Source organism: Perca flavescens, chromosome 10 (assembly GCF_004354835.1).
Source record: "Perca flavescens isolate YP-PL-M2 chromosome 10, PFLA_1.0, whole genome shotgun sequence".
In the NCBI taxonomy this organism is placed as follows: domain Eukaryota; kingdom Metazoa; phylum Chordata; class Actinopteri; order Perciformes; family Percidae; genus Perca; species Perca flavescens.
In genome coordinates, this window is record NC_041340.1 from 12,418,742 (window position 1) to 12,436,097 (window position 17,356).

Below are 17,356 nucleotides of genomic sequence, written 5' to 3' on the forward strand. Positions count from 1 at the left end.
TTCTCCTTCATAGAATATACAGTATAATACAATTATTTTCTTTAAACTTTATTTCACTATTCCTCAAAATGTGTCGGGAAATTGTCACAGACCATTGATGTGTTTGTGTGTATGTCTTGGGTGTTGATTGTGTTTTTTGGATCTGCATTTTCTTCCAGATCAGAAACACTATTTTCTCTTGAGTTTAATGGGTTTTTATTGAGTCCATGACACGTCACACATTAATACCAATCAGTATTTTATAAGCCTAAAACAATTGACACGGTGCTGTTCCAAATAAATAATCTGTTCCCTCCTGCTCTTCTTTATTAGGTTTAGGCCTTTACGGTATAGAAATAGTATATACTGTATGACATATATTTAATGATTTAAACACATAATGAGTACATGGTTGATGAATGTACCCAAAAGTAAAACAGCTTGGCAAGCTGTTGTCGTAGATGTCAGATTCGACTGCATCCAGTCTGCTTTCCTCCGGTTTATCGTTAGATATGGATGAAAGTAGTTGTGAGGCAGATATTGTTTGATTGAACTCTAAATTCTCTGTCACTAAAATGTCTCTACCTCTGGAATTAACATACCTGAATGCTTCCTCAATACTGATTGTATTTAACTTTTTGTACAAAGACAGATTTCAAAGTATCTGACTCTATTTCAGGGTGTGTTAGTATATTTTCCTTGTCCCAAAAAAAAGAAAAGAAAAAAAAGATAATTTGAATACAAATAAAATGAAAACATTCCTTATTTTAATACAAATGCACGTGCATAGCACGTGGCGTGACATGAAATTTGGTGCCAGCGCACACACACAAAGCCCCCCTGACACTGCCGCCCGCATGTGTTCCTCACCACAAATTAAGTGCTGCTGTAATTAATAAAGCCAACCCCAAGGGAGTAGACATTAATTAATTCCACTGGATTGGAGTCCAAATCTCAAGGAGAATATGGTTTAGGTTAGAAAGGCTCCCAGAATCCTCCTGAGTGTTGTTGGATTTGAGTGAAAGTATGTTTTTTTTTGTTTTTTTTTTGTTTTTAAATGTACTTAATGACAAAACTCAAATTGCAAAGTGTTGCACAGTAAACATGTACATTGGATACAGTTGTGTTACATACGTCTAATACTGTACATTAGCCTGTGTGCCGACGGATTGGTTTGTTGTTAATGCAGCCAACCACAATGTTGTTTTACTGAAGGTACACTAGTGAACAGGCTCACAGCATGAATCAAACGGAGTTGGAATCAAATGGAGAGCTGTAATGTTCAGTAGAGCACATCGTCTGGTCGGCTCCACTCCTTACAGTTAACAAAACACTGCACTGCAGTTAGTCTGCCAGAGCAGAGATGTCAAAATAATTTGTTGCCTCATTTTAGAGCAGCGTGCACTCTGACCACATTTAGTTTCCAACATTGTTGTTTTCATTGCTGGATTCATTGGTGGCCTTAAAAATGTACACAGAATGCTCACATACACGTTGCGCTGTAGTTGCAAAGTTCCTGCTGTTGCTTGATGAGGAATGAGAAAGGGAGGCTTCTTACTATAATAAGATTATTCCCAGACATTTATATATTCCCTCAATTTTGTTTCTGGCTTTCTTGGTTTTCCCCTTCATTGAAATTTCTCTTAAAACATTTTGGCAAAACGTCCTCAGTGTAATATCTTTTATTTGTTATAACCCCATTTAAATATAATTACTTTTTTGGTATCAAATATGTTTAGTATGTTTTATAAGAGCATAATGATCCAAACATTTTGTGTGTTTCAGACTTCGTTGTCCGCTTGAGACAGTTAGTGAAAAACAACTGCTAACTACAGTAACTAGTCACATTTCAGGTTTTACTACAGTGTGTTTAATCAGAATATACATGGTATTATTTTAGTGGTAAATTTTATTCTTAACAGTAAGTTTCTAATGGATCTTACATGTATGTAATACCAAAATGATTGATACTGATGAGTGAAGGGACTGACTTTTCACTTAACATGCACAACACAACTGGATATAGAACAGCAGCATATATTGAGATCTAAATCGCATGCATGCAGTAGCTTTCTTTTTGCCCGTAAAGAATTACAGCTAGTATAACATCTGTCACTTGTAAGGAAAGGAAAGTGAGCACAAAACTTTCAGTTAACAATAACTTAGAATTAATGCTAGTGCATGTATACTATTGTAAGGAGCAATAACAGTAAAGTGAGCAAAAACTAGCCCTTAATAAATAAGTAAAATAAATACTTCAATAATTTACTGAGGCAATTAATGATTGGCGCCATAGTGACAAGTGAAGAAAACATACTACCAAATTGTGCTAATAGTATGTTTAATTCATACTAGTGCTGTCAAACGATTTAAAATATTTAATCGCTATTAATCGCATTAATGTCATAGTTAACTCGCAATTAATCACGCATTTTTATCTATTCTAAATGTCCCTTGATTTCTTTTTGTCCCATTATTGTTTTTTTGTTAATGAATGTTCGTATGGTGAATGAATGAACAAAGCACAGCAACACAGTCTGACCAGGGCTGTGCCATTTGGGGAGGGTCCGCTCACTGATCCCCCTATATTTCTGAAAATCCTATAAGGTTGTGACCATTAGTGCTTTCTGATTACCCTGTGTTTTGTATTGAAATAAGAGTGTGTTGCTTGCAATGTATAACTATTATCAGACCAGCCCTCGCGGCCTCGAAACACTACCGGCCCACTGGGAAAAGTCCAGACTCTCCCAACTCCGCCTGTGGCCGGCTCGCATGCTTAAGCAAGTGTGTGCGGCGTGCCTGTACAAACTTTGCTAGGCCAAAAAGAACGTTAAACTTGCGATAAAAAAATGTACGCTGTTAAAATGGGTTTGCATTAACGGCGTTAATAACGCGTTTAACTGACAGCGCTAATTCATACAAAATCCAAAGTGTAGAAATGGAACAGAGGGCTTTACAGGGATTTATGTGCTGGAGTTTTTTCTGCAACTTTTACCAAGGTTTTTATACTTTGGTTTTTGTACGATAATACAAACAAGATATAATATTGAGATGTTGTGTTAATTAGTGAACTGTAGAGGTTTTTTACACTGTGGCTGTGTTCGAAATCGCATACTAACGTACTGCATACTAACATACTGCACACTACACACATTACTTCAACTACTCAGCTAACCCTAACCCTACTAAATTAATGATGTAAGCATGCCATTACCAACAGACTTCTCACAATGAAGTATACTTAAGCAATACGTCTTCTCTGCAACACGACAGTATCGATCACAGCGTTACCGATCGGAGCTACTATTAAATGAAAATAGTTTATTTCAAATATTAAATCAACATTACCTCTTCCACTCAATTTCATATTTTAAGGCAATATTTAAATTATTAAATATTTCAAATGTGAGCACTCACACTTTTCCTCTTAACTGTACCTTGATGTCACTCGCCATCATTTGCCAACGGTTAATTATTTAAACCGTCTGCCTTTGGAGCGATTGAGTATGTCCAGTAGGCTCACGTCTCATACTAAGAAATTGTTGCTAATCTGTTATAGATCCAGGCATTTCTTGCGTACACAAAATCCACAAACTATGCATGGGAAAGCACTACACACTCAAATTTACATCACACTAGGTTAATATGTGATTTCGATCACAGCCCATTTCCCCCTCTTTCCAGTCTTTGTGCTAAGCTAAGGTAACAGGCTCCGACTGTGTGGACATGAGAGTAGTATCATGTGTAAATGATCAGAGGACCTGCTATAATCACTGCTATCAACCTAACCACAACACCTCGGCTACAGTCCTTCCCGGCATCTGACCTTTCATACTCTAACACCTGCCAACTCATAAACAAACCCATCTTTAATCCAATCCTGGCGTCTGTACATTCACAGAACATGTTAACAATAGACTTTGTCAACACGATAATTTTTTCTCCAACAGCCACGTCCCTGAGGCTGAGGAGGGTAGTTTTGCAGAGGACGACTGGTAAGATGACTGGGTGTGAAATGGTGATCGTTTTTTAATCACTCCTCGCTTCTGTGATGTATTAGTGCTGCCTTGCCTTGTGAAAATTGTGACATTGAACACAATACCTCAATTTGTGTTTGTTGTTTTTGTGTGCGTTGAGTACACTTTGGACATGTTTTATGTGACTGTGGCTCTTAGTTCACTGTGTATATCTGTTTATGTGAAAGAACAGCTTTAAAAACAAACATATTACAGTTTATATATATATATATATATATATATGCTGGCAGTATTAGAGTTATTATTGAATTCTGAGTGGTTATGTTATGTGGCTTCCTACCAGCCTTTTTATGTTGTGTTGAGGCTGAAGCTGTGCAGCACATTCTCCTTTTCCCCAGTTAACATCAAATTAACTTGGTAACGAAGTGGTAGATTACACTCCCACTTATTCTCTCTCACATACACACACACACACACACACACACACACACACACACACACACACACACACACACACACACACACACACACACACACACACACACACAGAGTCCTAAGTTTGAGATCTGTTTGCTACAGTGTTGAGATCTGCAGTAACAGCATGGGTGTGTCTTATCCATTTTGCATGTGGGTTTGTCAATGCCTATTATGCCAAAATGTTGAATCTTGCTGTTTTAAGGAAGTTAGCAGCTTTCATGAAGGCATGTCTCTTTTTGCTGCTTTTTTTTTTCTCCCTGAAAAAAAACTTGAGTTTTTGAACTGGGTTTTTATTTCTACACCAAATAGGCTGGGATACAGGAACAAGGGGACAACAAAGTGTGTTTTGTTGCTTGGATTATATAAAACAAAAAAAACAAGACCAGTACTGGATTGGTCATCATCCTATGGCTAATTTTAATCAAAGTTTATCTCTGTCAAACGCTGCCATCTAGACACAGGTCAGTTATAACTGTATTACTTCCATGACAGCATGTGTGTCGGCAGGTTTGATCAAGAACCCGTTCCCGGCTATTGACTGTGAACAGCCAGCACCCTTGTTCCTATAGTGACAGGACCTCTGTGTGCTGGCAGATAATCAATAACTGACCGTCCCAGCCACACCCAGCCCCCGTGCCTTAGATTTTCATCAAGACAATTGACTTGGCGAACTATGCTACTGCTGCAGTAGAGAAAAGCTTTGGGCTTCCTTCTCTGTACAAGGGTTAGAAACAGTAATAATGTCTCCATAGATTTTCTATCAAAAGTACTGCAGTTTTTCAGTCTTTGTTGCGGAATAGGTTTTTACTTCACATATAAATGTATAAAGGTCTTGAAATTAAATCTAGATACAAACATGTAGGAATATGTTGCATGGATGTAACCTGCTGTAATCAGAAAACATACTGTATATTTTACAGTGTATGATACAAAACATCAAGCTTTTTAGTTGAAACATCCACCCTCTTTCTCAGTATGTGTTTACAATATGTATGTGGAGGGTTTAGAAATGCAGGCTTTGTTTGCCGATTTCTCCCAGACATATTTTAATAAAGCCTGCAAGTGTGATAAATTTCCCTAACCTCCAGTGCATCTATGTCTGTGTAACACAATATCGACTCCAGCCCTGCTGCTTGATGGCATCGCTGTGTTTTTCCTATTTGTGGTGCAGTAGATTGGAGTATTACTGGCCGGCTGGCTGTTTGGCTCTTAGGGATCCGAACGGTGTATCCTGTGGGATTTAGAAAGACTTATAGTTGCTAATGGCAGCCTCAGTAACATTTCTATCAAGCCCCAGTGCCACGGACAAAGCTGCTGTATATCTGATTTATAGGACTCTATTCGTCACACAGAATCATGGATCGATCCCCCCCCTGGAAGGTCGGCGACCGGGTGGTTGTTATAATACAAAATCACTGTTAGACAGGAGGGGGGAGGGGGCGGTAAATGAAAAGGTAAATGAAAAGGTCTTCTCTGCAATCCCAAATCCTGTTTTTCCAGTTCAGCATGGCTTTCTGTTGTTGACAGAAGATTGTATGAATTTTTCTTTTGCTATATTCCTGTATAAATATTAAATTATTTTGCATCTTGCCAGTTTACGAAAAACATTTCTGGTGCAAGTATGATTGACTAATTGTATTTACAGTAATTTATTAGGGCTTGGCTTTGATTAGTATATGAGTCATATGGTCTTTATTAGCTGCCAGAAATTCAGCCTGTCTGCTGCTGTGTCCCTGTAAGCAATTTCTCTTGCATTGTTTAATTCAAAAAGCATTTATTATTTATGGAAATGACTGAAGGTAATATGATATATATATATATATATATATATATATATATATATATATATATATATATATATATATATATAATATAAAAAGGGCATTGTGAAATGATAATCTGCTCCTCCATGTACAGTCACACTGTACATGACATTACTAATGCCCAGGGGGCTTGCATTTGCATTCTGCCTGCATTGCGGTTGGTATTTTTCTGTCAATACTGTTGGCACACAGCACTGGCTATGTCAGTACAATTGAGATCTGTTTTGTGGTGCCAGTCTTGGGGTGCATTGTTTTTTTTCTAGATCTGAAAAAATAAGTTGACTAATTGATTAGTTAATTTGTTTTTGTTTTTTGTGACAACTATTTCATAATTTTTCAAGCAGAAATGTGAAACATTTGCTGTTGGTACATAAACACTTTTGTCATGCTTATCACTGTCAGACGCTAGTAGAAAGATGTACTTATACTGTATGTAAACTCCTGCTGTCACAAGCATTGATGATGCAAATGAATTAAATGTTACTCCAGTGTCCCAACAACATCCTCTAGTTGGCTGTAAGTGCTATCAAGTATTCCAGTGTGTTCTGTTTTTTTGACTTCTCTGTCTCTTCTTTCCAGCCACAGCACACACTCATCAGAGGAGGAGGGATTTAATGACCTGAGCTTACTGGAAAACCTCCAAAGTAATCACGTAAGTAATGTCAGGGTTCCCTGCCACCCGCCTGCAGTGATAGCTGCTGTTTAGGACAAAACTAAGAAGGATTTTTAATCTAATTGTGTGTGGTTGTATAAGGTCTTTTTGCCATTTTATGTGGACCTTAGTGATGTGGTGGGCTTGTGTTTATGTTCTTATGTGTGTGTATGGGTCTTAAAAATGGTGAAAATGCTGTGATGTTTCATGGTAAGATGACCAGTTTTGACAGACACGTTGACTATATTCTCTTTAATATCAGTTTGATTAAAATCCTGCTGAGGGGTGGCTTATTATTTCTTTACAGGCAGGCAAATAACTTAATTAGCTTATTCTGTCAGGATAAAAACCTGCTTATTTGCTTCATCACTGTGGGGAACTGTACTGCTGTAGAGTGATTTGCTTTTAATTTATGGATATCCTATGAAGGGCCCAGAAAGAAAATCAAATATTTAGCAGTTGTGCCTGTGTCTCAAAATATAGACATGCATTTGATTTGTCACAGGATTTTAGATGGAGCAGTTAAGGCCACCTGTGGTAATGAAATGGGTAAAAACTTTGATTGATTGGTTGGTTGAGTCACTCAGCTGCAGAACAGCATGGGGGAGGCAGAATGTCACATCTAATTACGTACAGTAGCACCGCCCACGGAAAGTAGTAATCCCACTGTGATGTTTGCTTTGTTATGACAGCAGAATCTCTCTACACATTGAGTTTGTCTAGGATCTGCTTTTGTTTCATATTGATAGCCCCGCGCCCTCTGCTAATTATAGTGCACGACCAACCACTGTTTAGAAACCCCAGTCTCTCTAAATCTCTGGTAAAGATTTAGCTTATGATTTATCTGTTGTTTTGTAGGTGTACTAATGAGTTGTTAATGGTGGATGTCTTAATATTTTAGCACTTTTGTGAGTCATAGTTTTTCCTTCTCCTAGTCACCTTCTATTATATAACAAGACTCCGGTCACGATGCTGTCATGTATTTTGAGTTTTGAAATTGAATGCACACGATCTCTCAATAGTGGCACTGCTATTAAAGGAATATTTAGACGTTTTGGGAAATATTGTCTCTTTGCCGACAATTAGATGATATAAAAGCTGGAGCCAGCAGCCGCTTAGCTGTACCAAAAAAGGTATCAAAATCCACCTTCCAGCACCTCAAAAGCTCACCAATTAACATGTTATGTCTTGTTTGTTTAATCTGTACAAAACTAAAATGTAAAAAGTGTCAAAACGGCATGTTGGGGTTTTACCAGACTTTTTTTTTTCCTGGAGTATTTCTTTGTGCAGGGACTTCCTCAGCTAATTGCGGTGATGACAAGACTCCAGGAAGCCACTAGCTAGCTACTTCCCCCTGTTTCCAGTATTTATGCTAAGCTAGACTAATTGGCTGCTGGCTACAGCTTCATATTTACAGCACAGACATGAGGGGGTTATTGTTCTTCTCATTTATCTCTGAGCACAAAAGCAACAAGCTTATTTTCCTATATCTACGCCAAAAACTGATTGCTGTCTACCCTACATGCAAGTGACGAAATGAATCGTACACAAACACGTTAGATGAACGCCCAGGCTCTTGTGCTCTCCAGCACGTTGTTTTGTTGCCGGCCTGCTTCCCCCACATCGCTACCTGGATGTTAGACAGCTAGACGAAAAAAGGGGGACTCGTCGAATCTCTAGATGAGCTGCAGCCGCGCCGCGCCTGATTGAACCGCGCTTATAGTTAGCTAAAGATGTGGGGAAAAAATACTGGGAACCAATAATTTATTTGACCCCTTATGTTCTCACATCTCACCTTGTCCGTATGGCCATCAGGATGCTTCTTACTTAAACATTTCTAATCCTTAACATTAACAACACTTTTGGGTCGCTGCAGGCTATTTGTAGGAGTAGTGTTGATACAGTGTTGCGGGGGATGGCAGACTAAAGGAGAGGGGAATTAAAAGTGCTGACAAAAACAAGCATCCCCTCTGGTGCTTTTCATGTTCTCTTGAGTCACTGGACATGTTCTCTGCCCGCAGAGCTTCAGCAGCCGTCGTGGGTGCTCTGCTAAATTTTCTCTTTCACCCTTCAACCTTTTCCACACTGGCCATGTCTGAAGTGATGAGTGTCCGTCACTGTTGTCATGACTCATATTAACCAGGAGTCAGTGGGAGTGATAGCTGGCAGCACATATATTAGCTGTCACTTCTAATTGTGCCATCAGAGCAAAGCTCACAACTTGCCCTGTACTCTCTGCCTAGGTTACCACTACCCTGGATAGCAAACACATGTTTGACTTCTGTGCTTGTGGGGACAGTCATTGACATAATTCATTCCGTAGACCATAACCCTAACCTTAACGTAACCCTTTTTTTTTCCCCGAGGTCCAAAAAACTGCCTCGGGACACACTGAGGCGACAACGACTTGAGAAACGTAATACATCTCCATAGCAGCAGGCGGCGCTACTCTGTATTGTTGCCCAAGAAATGAAAACCGGCAGCTGATTGGACGAACATGTCACATGGGTTTGTTTTCTCCGGAAATTCAAAGCCAGGCTGTCATGGCGGCCGTTCAGAATACGATCTCATATTGTACTAAAATAGTTCACTAAAACATGTTTGTGAAAACATTTTAAGCGAGAAATGGGCCGTGCAGTTGCTGAATCTGTCTTCATTTCAGCTCAACAAAGGTCAGTTTAAAAGATTTTCGTCAGATTTTGAGAGACTCTAGTCACCTCGTTCCGCTCCCCATTTCCGGGTGAATCCCGACTGCCCTGCCGGCGACTGAACATGTCAGGTCGGCCAAAATGAATGCCGACAGCCCCCCAGACTGACGACGGCACGGGACACACCGAACTGATTCGAGTCACTGACCTTGCCAGACTGTCCAACGGCCGATTTTCGGTCTAGTGTGTCCACACCTTAAGTGTAACAGGCAAATAGCAGAGACTCCCAAAAATGTTGAACTATATGCCTTACCCCATCCCTTACCGTAGATTTAACCAAAACTTATTTCTAACCTAATCAGCCACTTGAAGAGGTGAGGACTGGCCAAAATGTTGGCATTTTCAAAAAATGTCCCCACACTCAGTGTCTTAAACTCAACTGGCGCCTCACAAAAATAGAAATATAAGAGCCCCCACACACACGTACTGACATGTCCTTCAGAGGATACCTGTCAACCCAGACCAGATTAGCATGCTGCTAGGAGGCAGAGGGGACTCTCACAGCCACCTGGACTTTAATAGACTCTGTGTACTTTCATTTACAAAAGGCCCTTTGATTTGCCCTCCCCTCTCCATTCATTTTCTCTTTGTTCCCTGTTAGAGATCTCTCATCAGAGTTGCCATGGCCAACAGAAAGAGGAAATTTAACAATACCGTGTGTGTATACAGCTTATGGTTTGAGAAGTGAACAGGAGAAGAGCAGATGTTTTTTTGAGTAATAATAAGCTGTCAACCATGCATAGCATGGCATATATTTGTCACATCTGCTGTAGAGCTTCTGTGTCACTGTAGGTTCATTGCTTATTCTGCTATTGAATTCCTTTTTAACAACCATCATAGCCTGATTACTGTTTGCTGTATGATTCAGGCCTGGCATAGCCCTGGAGGTAGTTGATATCTCTGCCTCACTGACTAGAGGCTGGTGGTCCTGCAGCTTCAGACCGGAGCCTCAGCAGATGCCTGTCCGAGTCTATCCCTCGGCTAGTTAGTCATATGTTTCCCCTCATTAATGTAAAATGCCCTCAGTGTATAGGTTAGGCCTTTTTTCATTAACTGAAGCAAGTTTATGTTGCGCATCTACATGCTTGAGCAAATGTCAGTCTGTGGGATCCTACTGTCTCGTTACAACCAGTCATTAGTCGGGCCCAACCGGACTGGTGAATACTGGAGCCAAATGTGTTTCAGAAAACTGACAAACTAGACGGTGGCTTCGAACAACAAAATGTGGAGTTAATGGATTTAGACAGACTCCTTGTTTTATTTATTTATTTTTTACTCCTGAATGTCACAGTAACATATTTGTACCAGAGAGGTGAGGTTTTAAGTCAATCATTTCAGTTTTGGGGTCAAGATTGGCATGGAGAATGTATTCATGCACTTTTAAAAAAAAAAAACAGTAAAAATGAAAAGTCATTTTTACTGAATTATGAAATTGATAAGTGGTCCCAGGCCTCTTAGGTTGTGTTTATGGAAAAGTGAAATATTCACTCTCAATCTGTTTTTTGTGATTCCCTCTCTTTTCTGCTAATATAAAATATTGATTTGTGGTACACAATTTGTAGTTGATATTTTCTGAAAGGTTGTCAGTGTGGATACAAACCACACCAAACTATTCAGTGCATCTTCCCAGCCTGATGGACAACACTAATGATGACATGGCATGTATAATGGTCAGAGACCAAACAGCTAGCTTTACATTTCATGCATTTGTGGTTTGGGTCTCTGCAACACTAAATGGAGATGGTAGTCAATCAAGCAAGTCAAACAGTGTTTAGCTAAACAGTATTTCCAAACAACTCTTCTTAATGTTTGATTTGTAGCCTATTTGCTGTACTAGATGGGTTGCATACCTTGTGCAACAAAAAGGTTTCAACAAATGCTACATATCACCGTTCACCCAAATCTACAGTACATAAATGTATGAAGAGAAGTTGTCCGTAAACATGGCTGCCCGCAACACATGTAACTGTTGTAGCAGGTTGTGTGTGTCTCACACATTTACATCAGAGTCTGTCAAACTGTACAGTATCATCAATGTCTTTCTAGTTGTTCTGTTTTTAATTAAAGAACATTTAAAGTCAAAGTGCCCTTTCTACTTCCTGTAGCCTACAGCTGCTGTCATCCTGGACTTTATGACCATGATGGCCATCTGTCACACTGCAGTCCCTGAGCGCACGGATGGAAAAATCACCTACCAGGCTGCATCTCCAGGTAGATGACACTTTCATCAACACAGCTTGTGGAAATTATACAGCTTTTGCATTTACAGTATGCTGCTCTGGTATTATCCTATTATAATTTGGGAACCTTTTTATTGCCCATACTTTGTTTATTGTCTGGGGGCTCCAAAGAGAAAAACAAAAAAACCTAAATAAAATCCGGATAAGAAACAAGTAGACCTTCTTGACTGTTGAGGTGTTCACGATCAAGACTTAAGTATTTTGGAATGTAGGAGCTAATCAGGTTTACATTTTTAGATTCAAAGCACATATCAAAAGGGCTTGTAACTTGCAAACTTGCACGTATAACTTTGGGATACTGCACATTATCCACATGTTGTATAGTTGTTTGGTCACTGTCAGACCAGTTCCAAACATGACAACCTGTGCTACCTATAGGGAAGGAAAATAATAGTATCAGTCTAGACATGGAGATTTAGAAATGATAGATTTAGCAATTTCTACCATTTGTAGTCATTATTACAGCTGAAATGGCCGTAGTCACCTGTCAAGAGCTAACTATTTTACCAATAAAATACAGATAAATAAATTATTTCAATGATACCCAATATTATTCTACAGATATTTAGCACAACAATCAAGTTAGGACCCCGCCCTCTTCTAATCGATGGCCATAATGACTCAATGTGGGTTCAGCATTCATTCTTGTATGTAGAGAAAAATAATTCTGCAAGTAAGAAAACTCTTTAATTTTGCAGGCTTACACTGTGTAAAGTGTTAAGCTTAAGCACATGAGCACTGAATGCAGCTTAAAAGAAGAAACAAAACTTAGAACTTGCAACACTCATTGCCTTTTGGTGGCACAAGTATCAATTTGTAGAAACGGTTACTTTCCTTTCCTGCAGATTGTGCTCAGCGGCACGTTTATCTTCCAAACTTACTTTTCTTGCTGCCCTGCGGCACAAGTCAAACAGAAACTGCAGGTCTAAGACATTGTGAGACTTAAATTGCTGGTGGTGCAGCTCTGCAGCTCTATGTGATCCTGGTTCCATGTGCTTTCCATTAATGATGCTGTGTCCTTGATGTGTTTTTTGTTGTTGAGATATTGAATTTTTCATCTAGTGGCCTATGTGTCTTTGCAAATGGAATACATCACTACAGCCTCCAGGTAGCAGTATTTCATAAAGACATTTATATAATCATCAGTGCAGGAGAGAGCCAGGAATCATATTAGAAAATCAAATATCCTGTTTACAGAATGCATGGTGTATGTCACTGTGATTCTTTGAGCCTGACTTTGATCCCTCAGTCTCTCACATTCCCAGCAGTGATGAGACACCTGCCACTCAAGAAAACATGCCATTAAATGTGATTATTTTTAAATCCACAAAAACACTCCCATTGGAGGAGGGGAAGTGAACTAATACTCTCAGAAAATGTGGTGTAGTCACAGTGGTTGCCCCTAACAGTACTACTATGTAAATCTCCTGAAAATAAGGGCCGTCCTAATGAATGTTTAAAAATGTCACTATGCTTAAAGGTTTAAATCTGCGATTCAAATGTAAACAAAGAAGTAGCTCTCATGGGGAAAAACAAAACAAGAAAACAATGCAAACCTTGTGTTATTGTCAAATCAATTGACAAGCCATTCAATATATTATTAGTGTTATTATATTATAACACTGGGGGGGGGGTTAAGAGGAGCAGGGAATAGCTGCAAAGAGGACGGTAGTTAAGTGAACTGTAAAAAACTAGTGTAGAGCTTTTCCTCGTCCTGCAGCATCCTCATGCAAGCTGTAGCATCAGCTACCTGGTTCACAGCTTTCAATCACTGTGCTCATTGTTGAATTTTTTCAAAAATAAACTTGTTTTATGTACGAAATGTGAACATGGCTCTTATCAGGATTGTAACGTTCAAATGCCAGGTTATCTTGAGACAGCACTGGTTTCTGTGTGTTTTTCTGTAACGTTTCGTGTTTCTATTTGCTTTCAAGATGAAGGAGCTCTGGTGAGAGCAGCACAGAACCTTGGCTTTGTGTTTTCTGGTAGAACCCCGGACAGCGTCATAGTGGAAATGGTAAGTTGGACATGACAACTTAAATGAAAGGCATGCAAGTTTGTACTGATGGGTAGATCCACTTACTCTTTAATATGAGTATCGTGATAGACCTCAAACAAGAAAAAAAGACTGACAAGATGTGACACACTGATAGATGTGTGATACTAACCACAAGGGTATTGGCTTAATCCAAGTGAAAAGGGTTTTTCTGTCATTAATGAATGAAACCAATTGTAATTTCTTCACCAGTTCATAAGCTGTGGAATATCTCACCTTTTCCCATGTAGCCACAGACATAAAAGACTAATGTGTAATGAGGAGAGACAAAACATGCTGATGTTCCATGCTTAACAACAGGATATTACTTTCATGCTACAGTGGGTTTAAGGTTATTTATTAAAGGAATAGTTTAAAAGTTTGGCAAATAGGCTTCTTTGCTTTTATTACCGAGAGTCAGACGATAAGATTGATGCTACGCTCATGTCTGTGTAACTATGAAGCTACAACCAGCAGCTGGTTTGCTTAGCGTAGCATAAAGACTGGAAACAGGGGGAAACACCTGGCCAAGAAATAGTCCGGCACATAACCCCCCAGTAAAATAGTGAATTGGTGTATATAAAGAAATGGAGAAAATAAAATAAAGAAGTAATACGAGGTCTATATAAGAAAATTTAAATAAGAATAGGATAGAAAAAAACAAACAGAAAAGTGACCATGGTGTGGTTAAAGTGACAGTAGTGTGATTTTGTAGCAAAGTCATACATATATACTCTGAAGACATGAGAGTGAATAATGTTGAACTATTCCTTTAACCATACTGCACATCCCAATAATTTTTTTTAGGTTGTAGTGTATCTCTAGACTATCTCTAGGCAGTTACTTATATAATTCACTATTTTTTTTTATTTTGCTCAGATGTTCCATTACAGACCTTGAACTAAAACCAATATGCATAACGGCAAAGATAACTCAGCCTTTTGTATTCTTATGGGCCACAGAAATGGAAAATGACGAACATTACATGTTCCCTTAATCGGCTGACCTGAAGAGGCGGAGGCAGAAAGGCCAAAACCATTTTCAAATAATTTTTTCTTCTGCTGAGAACATCTTGTCTCCAAGACGTTTGTCCAATTTCTTAACCTTTATTAGGCCTCCTTAAGCTCTCAGCATCTATTTAATCGCTCTGTCTTGTACCTTGCGGTCTCTACAATTAAGGAAGTTAATTGAATTTCACCTTGTTATTCTCCCTCCATCAGCTCAGTGCAGGCAACCGATAAACACATTTAATGTGCTATTAAGGCTGATTTGAGTAGGGTGGCTTGTGCTACTTGAGATAAGTTGTCTCAGAAGAAGACTGAGTTTGAGATATGTCCTTTGGAGTGTGTTAATTTGTGTCTTTGGATTTAGCCTGGAACAGAGGAGAGATACGAACTACTTCATGTGCTGGAGTTTACAAGGTAAACTACAGATTATTAATACATTATACTCTTCATTAGTTATTATTTGTACAACTGCCGTACACTGTTATTTGTTGTCCATTGGTGTACATGCTTATTGTATTTGCTTTATGAAACTACAAATAATTGTATGGTGTCAGAGTTTATCATCTTCCTTTTGCCCTAATGATTTGTACTAATTAATTGTGTGACCTAGGTGTGATATCTTGTTACCAACTCTGTGATTTCTATTTTCAGGAGGCTTGTGCTAGCTTAAACCGTACTTGATAATTTGCTATAGTGGCTGTAACACCTTTTATAATGGGAATTATCTTATTTGCTTTCTCCCCTTATTCCACCTTTGTCTCTCTTTCTTGCCTTTTTCTCTCACAGCACGAGGAAGAGGATGTCGGTCATCATGCGCACCCCATCTGGGAAGATCCGCCTCTACTGCAAAGGAGCTGTGAGTGTCTGTCTCTCTCCATGGCAACGCATGACAGCCCATCACTTTCATCATCACACACACACACACACACACACACTAGTGTTGAACACTCTTCTCCCATTATTGCCGCTCCCTCTTATCAGGAAATCTTTTCAATGAGCAGCAGCATAAAGCAAGATCACCATATTTCACACATGGGTATCTCTGCAAAATAAAGGTTATACAAATGCATTCAGTATGGGTTTTTTATTCGCTTGGTTTTAATGTGTATTTTTGTTTGGCACAATTTTTATTTTATGATATCAACAAGGACAATGCTAAATGCATAAAAAGTAATTACTATTACTTATGTTTAATTTTTGTTTGATGCTAAACCCTTTAATGAATTGATGGTTTTTTTATGTTATTAAAAGACATTACTCACAGAATAATTTATCCATTACAGGATCCAGATTTATTTGTTGTGAATTAATTCATTCCCCTGTAACTGCCTTTTAAAAGATTATTTCAGAACAAAAAGATTTTGGGGCAAACTTGAGTAGAAAGTGAAAGGGCTACAGAAACTGCTATATTCAACCCGATAACACTCATTTGTGCAGTAGCCCAAGTCCAGGAAGTTCCTTTCATTCCACTCTGGGTGTCAATAACCAATCAGTGTTTGTTTACCTTCAGGACACAGTGATCTATGACCGCCTGGCAGACAGCTCTAGGTACAAAGAGATCACATTGAAGCACTTGGAACAGTTTGCCACTGAGGGTGAGTGGACAAACATCGCCCCCTGTCTGCCAGTCAGACATCTCTTAGGATGCTTCTAATGTACACTGTATGCTCCCCACATTTCTGTCTGGTCATTATCACCACTTGATCATCAGCTGCAACAGAATAAGTAGTTTTCTTTTCCTTAGACTTTATCCTCATTTCTCATTACCTGATAAACATTAAATCTTAATATGAGTATGCTGAAGCATTGTTAATCTAACGCAGTGATGCTGAAAGAAACTGCATCAGAGACTCTCCCTTTTGTTCTGTGTTCATACTGCCCCCTTGTGAGACACCAGCAAAATGATGTCATTGGGAATATTTGATGCAGGCTAAATATAGCATTCAGGATAGATTGTGAAGATCTTCAGTCACTGTAACTTGGAGAGGCCTGAATAAAATATAACTTCCTTTATCACGCTGACAAGAAGAATGAACTATTATTAACTACATATTTGATCTTTCCTAAATGTTATTTGCATTGAACAGAGAATCTATAATGCTCAATTCTATTCAGATATTTGGACTTTCAACCACAAACACAATCACTGATACAATACACTGCACAGATAATATCTGCATGTTATTTAAATCCAGGTAAAACTGTGTCAGAATTTGTATTTATCCTGCTTGGAATACAAGGCATATATAAAGCAAGTGCCTAGATGGGTGGGATTTGCTGCATTAGCGTAGTATCAGGTAAGTAATTATCTTAGCTGTTGGGAGAATAAATGATATCAGAGTGTGCATAGACGACTAATTGCCATCTGTTATACCTGGCAAGATGTTGATAAGTCAAAAATAATATAAAATGCCATAAGATGTCAAAATGGCAAGAAAAAGTATAGAAAAGCTCAAGA

The 17,356-nt window shown here is 38.8% G+C and overlaps 1 protein-coding gene across 4 annotated transcripts in view; it reads left to right on the forward strand.

Moving 5' to 3' along the window:
* Window positions 1-17,356, forward strand: part of atp8a1 (ATPase phospholipid transporting 8A1) — a 110,379-nt gene that overhangs the window by 47,863 nt on the left and 45,160 nt on the right. For 2 of the 4 annotated variants that reach the window (XM_028588899.1, XM_028588900.1), the window contains 7 exons: window positions 3,930-3,974; window positions 6,836-6,908; window positions 11,722-11,827; window positions 13,791-13,873; window positions 15,263-15,312; window positions 15,685-15,754; window positions 16,409-16,493. In XM_028588899.1, the coding sequence (XP_028444700.1) occupies window positions 3,930-3,974; window positions 6,836-6,908; window positions 11,722-11,827; window positions 13,791-13,873; window positions 15,263-15,312; window positions 15,685-15,754; window positions 16,409-16,493 (512 nt within the window). The remainder of the gene's footprint in view (window positions 1-3,929; window positions 3,975-6,835; window positions 6,909-11,721; window positions 11,828-13,790; window positions 13,874-15,262; window positions 15,313-15,684; window positions 15,755-16,408; window positions 16,494-17,356) is intronic. The other 2 variants (XM_028588902.1, XM_028588901.1) reach the window with 1 other exon arrangement.